Below are 11588 nucleotides of genomic sequence, written 5' to 3'. Positions count from 1 at the left end.
CTGGCATAGAGCACGGAGCACAGAGACTAAATACACTGAAGGTAAGAAGGCACAGATGAGTCCAATCAGGGCGGGGAAAGTAATCATGCAGGAGGACGCAGACACTGGGGCAGGAAGTGAAGTTTCTGAAACGAGAGGAGAGGTGGGACTTTCAAAATAAAAGATCCGACAATAGACCGACATGACTTAAGGAAAACAAAACATAGGGCACAGAGTGGGGTGTGTCACATAAAAGGTCCCCAGATGTCATCAAAAACATTTTGCTTTCATCTAACAATATATGTCATCTTTTCCACTGACATGTTTGATGCCATTTCTTTAATCCACATTCCAACTCTACGTCCGCTAAACTTTTTTTTTCCAAATTTATTTCTGATTTTTCCCTTTTTCTCCCAATTTACTGGTCAATCGATCCCTATTTTAGTTCAAAGACCCACCCTCGTACTGCATGCGTTCGCCATCTGCATCTGTCCGGCCGGCAGTCTCGAAGGAGACGCCTCACCACTGCCGTGACAAGGTGAATCCGGGCCGAACCACTGCTTTTTCCGACACACACAGAGACGCATTCATGTGACGAACACAAGCCGACTCCGCCCCCTCCCGAAGACAGCGTTGCCAATTATTGCTGCTTCATCGAGTCCGGCCATAGTCGGATCTGACGAGTCCCCAGTGGGCAACTGCATCGACACAAAGCCAATGCTTAGACCGCTACACCACCGCGGACCCCACGTCCGCTAAACTTAATGCAACAGGACACCGTTGGGTGGCTAAACTGGCAAATTATCGCTTCACTCTGAAGTATAGACCTGGGACAGGAAATCGCAACGCTGATTTCCTACCAAGGAGGCTGACACCCATCAGAGGAGTCATCCAAAAGTGTACCCAGGACTGCCCACTAGAGGTCCTGGACTTAATTGGGCAGGCTCTCAAAGCACAGAAAAGAGGAGAGACTTAACTGGATCTCCGTGATCACCTGCAACATTGACACATTGCCTGAGGAGGTGAGCAGTGGCACAGTGGCAGTCCAAGCTTTAGCTGTAGATGATCTAAAAGCAGCCCAAAGAGAAGAGCTCATTATAACACTCAGCTAATAATTATTAGCCATCTGTTAGTTCTGAAAAAGAAACATGACTGTCGTAGACACAAGGACAAAATGAATGAATATGCAACAGCGAGAAAACTTCTGAGTGGCCACACTTGCTGATTGATGAAGATGGAATCCTTCGTAGAAAAAACAGTCTCCGAGATTCAGCTAGTTGTTCCTGAAAGTTTCAAAGTTGTGATTTACAAACTGTTACATGAGGAGAATGGGACATTTAGGAGCTGATACAATGGTTACCTTGCCCAGAGAAAGGTTCTTTTGGCCTAGGATGAGGGAGGACATTGAACATTATGTTACTAGGATGTGTCGCTGTTTAAAGCAGAAAAAAAACCCCAAAATGTAACCCATCTTGGGATGCGCAATGCTTTAGGTTCAAGAGGAGCTAAGGGCAGAGTGTAATAACCACACACACAAAAAATAATCTGAACTGAACCTTTAGTGTGCTGGAAAATACAAATACAATGTACAATGAAAATAATACACTGGGCCCTTAAAATAAAGAAATAGTCCTGAAGTGTGATTCTATACACTTCAATGGGTCAGTGACTAGTCAGAGTTAATTGTCAGAGTTAATTGTCAGAGTGCACTCTGGGGTTTTGTTCAAAGGATACCAGTCTGGGTGACTGGCACAACTTGCCACACTGGATGGTAAGTAGAGTTGTCCTGCAGAGGTTCAGATCCGCTTCTTACTGCTACTCTGCGGCTCGCCATCTATCAGCTCTCAAATGACTTCTCAGGATTCCGATCATAACAAAAAAACCTGGCCTGTACACATAACACAGGTTCAGTTTCTTAAATTTATCTTATCTATGCTGTACAACATTCAACAATCAACATTCAAAATAATACTGAGTGTATTACATTGGTGAAATAATAGATTCTACAATATATTCTAAATCAATCCCAGATACTGGAATTATTTAGTTCTACAGCATGTATTTAATATACATGAACAATTTACAAACATTTCACATCAGGATGTATAACATTCACATGCTAACGACACAATGCTACATTAATAGCCTACGGCGATTAGCCGAATAGCCCGATTGCTAGGCTAGCTTACCAAGACACGTGGGATGCGATAACCTTGTTAAAATGGCACTCTTCACAGCCCGTGGCTCGTGCTGTAAAACCGATTCAGTCAATTACCCACCTGAAAAGTGTTATGTTTTTATCTCTCAATTTTTATTTTTATTCTCTCACTAAGCTCACGCACGTTGCGAAGCAATTATCGCTTGATAAGCTTCTCGCAGCGTCCACGCCCTCGTCTCATGTGTCACTGACCCTCCCTTCTCTATTCACACAGACACGCCCTCTATCCTAGACTCGATCAATCGAGGCAGGTAAGAATGGAGCCGATAGAGGTAACCGATTTTAACGAAGTAATAAATCATAACTATAATATGAAATAAAATAAAACATGAACTTAAAAAAAATTAATATTTGTAACTTATATAGTTTTTAAATACGTTTCTTTTTCTTTAACCCATTATTTCTGGCTAGGTTACAAAACATTTATTAGATTAACAAGAACCCCAAGCCAACGTATTGAGACCACTACTCCATTTGAATTGATATTCATCGACTACCTCCACCTTGAGAGAAGCCAATGGGGGGGGGGGGGGCTATATTCTTGTCATTGTAAATCATTTTACCAAGTTTGCACAAGCATATGCAGCTAGGAACAAGTCTGGATAGATGGCTGCTTGAAAGCTATTTGACAACTGCATCATGCTCTTTGGATTCCCGTCATCCACCATGACCAAGAAAAAGAGTTAGAAAATGAACTTTGTAGAAAATTGCAGCATTACAGTGGGATATGGGATTCGCAGGAAAAAACAAAAACAAAAAAACCAACCTCCTTACCATCCCCAAACGAACCCAGCAGAACATTTCAACAGGACATTATTAGGCATGTTGAGGACGCTTGAAGGAACTCAGAAATCAAGTTGGGCTGATCATCTCAACAAAGTTGTCTATGCATAAAATTGGACTGTACATGAGTCAACTGGCTTTTCTCCTTTTCCTCCTTTTTTGGCCGGGAACCAACCCTGTCCATTTATTTGATGTTCCCTAGGAAAAAAAAAACTGAGAATAACAGTCTCGTGTAGGATATGCACAAAAATTGAAAAGATCAATGCAGGAAGCTTATGAAATTGCGATGAAGAATTTGAAAAAGCTGCAGCAAGAAAATAAAAGAATTACAACCAACAAGCATGGAGCTCAGTCCTTGAAATTGGTGATCATGTACTGATAAGAAATTTATTAGAAAGAGGGTGCCCAGGCAAGTTACCTGCCTATTGGGAGAATCAGATCCACGTGGTAAGAGAGTGGTTGAACTGCTACAAGGGGACAGAAGAAACAAGTGTTATACCACAATCTATTTTTAGCAGGTCCTTACCTCGTTGATCAGCTAAAGACCTAAGAAACAAAAAGTCAAAATCCAGAAAAGACAGTAACAAAAAATGTGAAAACTGTTGTGACTTCTCTCATGTACACTATTGTTGTGTTACTATTCGTGGGTTACTAACTTAATCACTAATATATATAAGTACACGGAGACGAGGATGCGGCACAAGTCTGATCTTTACTGGCGGAGACATCACACACTACTAGGCTCGACCAGTGTATTACAGAACTCAGTAGTGGTGACAGTCCAACACAATCGAGCACCGAGTGCTCGATCCAATACACCACATCCCTCTTTCCCAACTGAGATGTGGCCTACTCATCAGTTGCTTCAACAGTAGACCCTTTACCGAACCATTAACACTATGGCATAACACTGAACAAGTCTTTTCTACTTGCATACTTCAATGATTAATACAGCATGTTTATTTCCACACTTGTGGCAGAGAGTTGTTGTTACATGCCTTTTTCTGCTCGTTTTGTTCTTGTTCCAGCTGCCCGTACGCGTTTGCCCTGTTGCTTTCTTCAGTGCATTCACTGAGGCGTCTTGGACAACATGTGACGTCTGCATCGCTTGTATTTGTGACTTAGCGAGCTCGGCTGATCTACATATCTCTACGGCCCTGCGCAAAGTAAGCTCATTATCACGTAACAGTCTTTCTTTCAAACGGGCATAATTCATGCTGAACACAAATTTATCCCTTATCATGTCATCTTCATGTCTGCCAAACTCACAGTCTTTGCTCTTCTGGCGCAGCTCTGTGATGAATCTGTCCACCGATATTCCTGCTGACATCGTGTGCGACCAGAATTGATGGCGTTCGAACACGACGTTCTTCCGAGGGCTGCAGTAGTCCTTGAAGGCTTTCAGAACGTCCTCCATCGATTCGTCGTCTCCTTCTGGGATGATGGTGAGTGTGTTATACACTTCTAGCACCTCCTCGCCGATGGTGTGAAGCAGAATGGCTATTTTAACCGTCTCTTCCTTATCCAACGCACCTGAAGCGGTCATGTACAGCTGGAAACGCTGTTCCCATCTTCTCCAGTTTACTGCGACATTCCCGGTAAGTTTCAGCGCTGGCGGCGGCTTGAACTGTTCCATATTTGTGCGCAGGCTAGCACTTGTTAGCTAGCTGCCTCAGCTACCAGCGAACTCGTTGAAGTACCGCCCTCGAATTATACCGTAACTCCGTCTTCTGACACCATGTTGTGACTTCTCTTATGTACACTATTGTAGTGTTACTATTCGTGGGTTACTAACTTAATCACTAATATATATATAAGTACACGGAGACGAGGGTGCGGCACAAGTCTGATCTTTACTGACGGAGACATCACACACTACTAGGCTCGACCAGTGTATTAAAGAACTCAGTAGTGGTGACAGTCCAACACAAGTTTGGACAGAAAACTACACGCCTACTGGGCAGTAAAGGACATTATAAGTATGGAAGATGACATTGTCTTGGTCGGAGACAAAATTATCATACCCCAGAGCTTCAGGAGCACGATTTTGGAGAAGCTGCATCTTGCACACCAAGGAGTGCAGCTCACAAAATCCAGAGCAAGAAAGTCTCTCTACTGGCCTGGCATGGCACGAGATATAGAGGCAATGGTGGAAAAGTGCGTGCAATGCCAGCAGCTACAGCCCAAACAGCAGGCTGAGCCACTTATGCCGCATCAGGTCCCAGAACTGCCATGGATGAAAGTAGGAGCTGACATCTTCGAGCTACACGGTCAGTCATACCTGTTGTTAGTTGATTACCTAACCAAATATCCTGAAGTGCTCAACATATCTGACAAAACAGCATACACAGTAATCCAGAAGATGAAGTCTGTGTTTGCCACACACGGGATTCCTAGGGAGATAGTGAGTGACCATGTCCCATTTGCCAGCTATGAGATTGTAATATATTCGCTATATTATCTGGATGTATCCTATACTGCTAATATATCCATACCAGTGATTTGAGCCGAAGACCAGTTCCCAACGTCTTGTCCTCTTTATTGTAGCTCTCCGACTGTCGCAGCAGTCAACATCCGGGGTATATGAGAGCCTAGCTTAACCACCACTAGGTAGCGCTTTTGGTCTACTACACTCCTCCCCCTTAAACTATGAAGTTCGCCTAATAAAATATTATCACTCTAAAACATGCTGATATGGCAAATTACTTTCAACATCTTTTACTTGGTCATTACTGGTTACACAACCCACTTCGACCCACATTTGCCCATATACATATCAGTCTCAGGAACTCTTTTTCACATTTTTTTTCTGAACAGGAGTTGAACAATTTAGTCTCCAGGAACTCTTTTATTCAGGAACTCGGCTGATCTTACAAAGACAGTCGTTTTGGAGGTGCCCTCTCTCTCTGAGGGTATCGGCGCTCAACCACCTCAGGGGAAGTGGATGCTCGGTGAGGAGGCGACACGGGCTTGCCCACCGAACCTCGTAAGGGTGTTGCAAGCTTCTCCGGAGCCTGCATCCTTGGAACGGGTGTATCTCCAGGTGAGTACGGGCTAGCACCTATGGCTCCAGGTGTGCCTTCCCCCCCCCCCAAATCCGCAACTGCAGGGTAGGTGTTGCTGATACCCATCTGGTCATCCTGAAACTGAAATGCCTCAGGAGGACTGGAGGGTCGGTCGAACAGCAGATGGTCAATGTGGACTGAACGTCGGTTCACTCCATTCCACACCAGGTAGGTGACTGGTCCGAGTCTCTTTTCCACTGTCCCTTTCGTCCACCTCTCCTTTCCTCCACGGAAGTTTCGGATCAGTACTGAGTCCCCCTCTGACAGATGTCTCAGCTTCGAGGCGGGTTGGTCATGATAGTCCTTCTGCTTTTGTTGTTTGTCCCCCACCACTCGAGCGAAGTCTGGCTTCAGCAGGCTGAACCTGGTCCTAGGCTGACGTTTGAGGAACAGTTCTGCTGGTGTGCAACCTGTAACGCTGTGTGGTGTGGTCCTGTATGACAACAGGAAGTTGGCGAGCCTGTGTTTCACTGTAATAGTGACGTTTTGTTTCTTCTCATCGAGCAGCTGTTTCAGAAGTGAAGCTTTCACCGTCTGGACTGCTCTCTCTGCGGCACCATTAGAAGCAGGATGGTAAGCTGGCACCAAGGTCTGCTTAATGCCGTTGCTTTTCAGGAATGTTTTGTACTCCAGCGAGGTGAATTGTGGACCGTTGTCCGAGACGATCTCCTCAGGAAGACCGTAGGACGAAAAAATGCTCCGCAGCACTTCGATCGTTTTGGCGACGGTAGTTGTTGCCATGGGGATCACCTTAAGCCATTTTGAATGACTGTCTACTAACACTAGGAAATGTTGCTGATCCTTCTCTGCAAAGTCAATATGTAGCCTCTGCCACACTCTCGTAGGCCACTGCCAGCAGTGTAGTGGTGCTACTGCTGGTAGTTTCCTCACACTCTGACAAGCATCACATTGCTGCACTGCACGTTCGATATCACTGTCCAACTGAGGCCACCATAAATAGCCCCTCGCCAAACTTTTCATCCTGCACCCTCCGGGGTGCCCTTGGTGTAGGTCGTACAGTAGTCGTTCTCTGTGTGCTCGTGGGATGATAATTCAAATTCCCCACAGAATGCATCCTTGTTCCACAGACAGTTCATTCCTTTGGTTGAAGTACGGTTTCAGTGTGTCCTCGTTGATGTAACTCGGCCATCCAGACCGGGTCAGTTCCAGTACCTTGCATAGGACTGGGTCCTTGAGAGTGCTCTGTGCAATCTCTGTAGCCTGCACGGGTAGCTCATCTACTAATGAGAAATAAAAAATGCTGTTCTCCTCCACTGTTTTGTCCTTTACGCATTTGCATTGTCCGCTGACGTTCTGTACTCTATACTATAGTCATAAGCCATAAGCCTCAGTGCCCATCTCTGCATACGCAAAGCGGCTAGTGTAGGGATTTCTGACTTGGGTCCTAAGATGGCAAGGAGGGGTTTGTGGTCAGTTATTAAACTGAATTTGCGGCCATAGAGATATTTATGAAATTTGGTCACGCCAAATATTATGGCCAACGCCTCCTTCTCTATCTGACTATATTTACTCTCTGCCTCTGTCAACGTACGTGACGCAAAGGCGATTGGTTTCTCGTCCCCATTTTCCATTATGTGTGACATTACCGCACCTATCCCATAAGGGGATGCGTCACAAGCTAATCTCAGTGGTTTCTGCGTGTCGTAGCGTACTACTACTGAGCTTTTCACTAACTGTTCTTTGGCAGCCTTGAATGCTGCTGCACACTCTGGTGTCCATTTCCATTCGACTTCCTTCTTCAGGAGTTGGTGTAGTGGCTGCAATACGGTCGACAGATCTTTCATGAAACGGCCATAATAGTTTAACAGTCCTAGGAATGACCGTAGCTCTGTGACGTTTGTGGGCTGGGGTGCATTTACGATGGCGGCAACCTTTGTCTCAGTGGGGTGAAGTCCCTCTTTATCTATCAGATGCCCCAGGTACTCTACTTTCTCCTGCATGAAGTCACATTTTGCTCTTTTCACTCTTACCCCGTAGCTCTCCAGTCGGCTCAAAACCTCATCTAGGTTCCTCAGGTGCTCCTCTCTTGTTCTGCCTGTGACTAGTATGTCATCGAGGAAGCAGGTCACATGCTCTAAGCCTTGTAGTATCTGGTCCATCACATTCTGGAACATAGACGGTGCACTGGACACTCCATATGAAAGTCTGTGATAAACATACAGTCCTTTGTGGGTATTTATTGTTAAATACTTCTCTGAGTCCTTCTCTAACTCAAGCTGTTGGTAGGCATGTGAGAGATCTAATTTGCTAAAGAGAGTGCCCCCGGCCAGTGTGGCGAAGAGATCCTCGGCGTTCGGTCGTGGATAGGTCTCCTCTTCCACACTCTGATTAACCGTGACTTTATAGTCTCCACAGATACGAATTGACTTGTCTGATTTGGGTACAACTACTATCGGGGCAGCCCACTGACTATGGTCTATCTTTGAGATAATACCAGCTTTTTCCAGCCTATCTAGCTCTTTTTCAACTGTGTCTTTTAGTGCGTATGGCACTGGTCTTGCCTTTCTGAAGACAGATTTTGTATCTGGCTTCACTTTGATATTTGCCTTAAATTCACAAATAGTGCCAGGCTCCTCAGCAAATACTGCTTTGTGTCTCTGTAACAATGCCTCTACATCTGTGTTATCACTGCCCCCTGCTGGTGTAACTGAGGATATGCTTGCCCAGTCTAGTTTAAAATTGGCCAGCCAGTTACACCCAAAGAGGGCTGGTCTGTCACCTTTCACAATCACAAGAGGTAAATCTCCACTCTGGTTGTCATATTTCGCATTGACAGTCACTTGGCCCATCAAGGGAATGTTCTCACCGGAAAAGGTTGACAGACGCACTTTACTTTCTTTCAGTGGCAGGTGTGAGAGATGTTCCTTGTACACTATCTCAGATACCAGGGTTACGGCAGCTCCTGTGTCAAGCTGCATGTCTACAGGGTTTCCTTCTAACTTAATACTGACCTTAATGTCCTTTTTTCCATTACCAACTGTATTCGTGGAGTACACTGTATTCATCGGATACGCACCAAACAGTTCATCCTCATTTCCATCTCCTCTCTCACTTGGACTGTGGTCTTCAGCCACATACTGTGTATGTCCCTGTCTATTTTTAGTTTTACACATTCTTGCTATGTGCCCTACCTTGGAACACTTGTGGCGTGTCTCGTTTTTATACCTACATACTTGAGCTGCATGGTTGTTACCTCCACATCGGTAACAGCGTTGGTGCGTTTCTGTTCTCTGTGGTCGAGAGTTGTCACTGGTAGGTTGCTTGCTTTTCCACTCGCTGGTGGACGACTTGCTTCTCCAGACACCCTTGCTTGTTCTCTTCTTGTCTATCTTATTCACAGTTGCAGCTCCGCTTGGTTTGCTGGCAAACTCCAGCGTATTCTTTGACGCCATTTCCATAGATAAGGCCAGCTCACATGCTTTTGCAAAAGTCAGATTGTGTTCTGCGAGCAACTTTCTCTGAATAGCCTCCACCTTTAAACCACTAACAAATCGGTCTCTCAGTGCTTCATTTAAATGCTGACCGAATTCACAATGTGTTGACAAGTGCTTTAAAGCAACCACATAATCACACACTGACTCATTTTCTAGTTGGTTTCTTTTCTGAAATCTAAAACGTTCAGCTATGATTCGTGGCTTTGGTTTATAATGGGATGCTAGTTTCCCGCTCAGTACTGCATACGTGAGGCTACTCGGTTTTTCTGGTATGCAGAGGTTCTTTAGTAGGCCATAGGCTTCTGCGCCTATCACAGACAGGAAAACATTGGCCTTCTTACCGTCCTCCATGTTCTGCTTACACCGCCCCGAGCTGCCTCCCCGGCACGTTCAAGCCACTCTCCCAGCTCGGACGTGCCGGAAACATCCGAGCGCTCGGCTCGCGCTCTGAGGAGACGAGCGCTGCACTGCACCAGGTGTTTGCCATCATCCATCAGGCACACCTGTGGCAATCAGGCAGCCTTCTACAAGAAGCCTCCCAGAACGTCTCTCAGTGCTTCGACGTACTGAACCCTGCGACTCTCCCTCCGCGATTTCCACCGCTCCCCGCGTCTCCAGCGACCTTCACGTTTCTCCCCGGACCTCTCCTGCGATCTCCCCCCTTGTCCCTCTATCTGGACCCCTCCTTTCGGACTCGACTTCCCGGATCTCGGACCTGGACTTTCTCGAACAACCCCTCTTGGATCACGGACTGGATTTCTCGCCAGGTGCACGCACATTTTTTCAACACCTCCTGGTCATTTACATACCGCACCACACATTGGCTAAAAACACTCACACATAGTTATTCACGCAAACCACGGGACACCACACATAGTTTATTCACACATCCCACTAACAGAACGCCTTTTTTCACCATACATTTCCCTCCCACAATAAAACCTCCCTTTGTGGCTTTTGAAGTCATCTCGTGTCTGTCTGTCTTGGGTTTCGCCACACGGGTCCCTGTGACGCCCCAGAGCTCCGTCCCCCTAGAGGCAGTAGTAAGAAGTCACAGTTGCCAACTTGCCTCTCTCAGCTCAGAGCTTACTACTGCCTTCACCCGTGTCACCGGAGAGATCAGCGATCTTCAGTCCGGCTCCCAGGCCGCGACGAGCGCGTTAGATGCCCTCACCGCGCAGGTCGCTGCACTCTCCACAGCGGTCTCCAGGATGAGCGACCACCCTGCCCTGGCCTCGGTCTCTGCCCCCAGCTCGGCCTCCGGTTTCCCCGTTCCTGGTCCCGACGTTCCCCCTCCGAGTCAACCCCCACTGGACCCCCGGTGCGAGCCTAACATCCCCTGCCCCAAGGCCTTCGGTGGGGAGTTCGAGCTGTGCAGGGGTTTCCTTGGTCAGTGTGAACTCCTGTTCAAACACCAGCCAGCTAGGTATAGGACAGGAGAGACCAAGGTAGCCCTTGTCATGTCCCTCCTCACCGGCAAAGCCCTCAGCTGGGCCATAGCGGCGGTAGGCCATACCGAGCAGCTCGCCTCGGACTATGGTGCCTTCCGCCGCGAGTTCAATCTGGTGTTCGACCACCCAGCTGACGGGCAGGACGCTGCCGGCCGCCTCCATTCCATCCAACAGGGAGCCAGGTCGGTGGCAGATTATTCCCTGGAGGTAAGGATACTCGCGGCAGACAGTGGGTGGGATGACACTGCGCTCAAGAGCGCGTACAGGAGGGGGCTGAGCGAGCCCATCAAAGATCTTATCGTTCGGGACCGCCCTGCCTCCTTCAACGAGCTCGTCACCCTCGCCCTCCAGATGGACGAACGGCTGCGGGAGCGGCGCCAGTAAAGCGCCCCGCGCGCTGGCCCCTCCCATAGACCAACCCCCGTCCGTCCTACCGGTGCCTTCCCTGGGTCAGCGTCCCGTGGGCTCTCTCCACCCTCACACTCCCCCTCGCAACCGTGGGTGGCTTCTGGATCCAGGCCGGAGGAGGAGCCCATGCAGTTGGGTCGGTCACGGCTCCCGCTGGAAGTTAGGGAGCAGTGGATGCATGGCCACCTCTGCCTCTACTGCGGGAGGCCGGGCCACTATATCAAGGCCT

General features: G+C 47.4%; 1 protein-coding gene across 1 annotated transcript; it reads right to left on the bottom strand.

The window, feature by feature from the left end:
• Window positions 1-910: 910 nt before the first annotated feature.
• On the bottom strand, window positions 911-8573 carry LOC130118543 (uncharacterized protein K02A2.6-like; the record flags this gene model as incomplete). Its single annotated transcript, XM_056286987.1, has 4 exons — window positions 911-1046; window positions 1340-1365; window positions 7461-7702; window positions 7877-8573. Coding segments are annotated over 4 exons (1101 nt in total), but the record flags the coding sequence as incomplete, so codon positions are not given.
• Between the last annotated feature and the right edge of the window lie 3015 nt (window positions 8574-11588).

Source organism: Lampris incognitus, chromosome 9, assembly GCF_029633865.1.
Source record: "Lampris incognitus isolate fLamInc1 chromosome 9, fLamInc1.hap2, whole genome shotgun sequence".
Taxonomy (NCBI): Eukaryota; Metazoa; Chordata; class Actinopteri; order Lampriformes; family Lampridae; genus Lampris; species Lampris incognitus.
The sequence above is the reverse complement of the archived record's forward strand: the minus strand, read 5'-3'. Positions and strand labels throughout refer to the sequence as shown.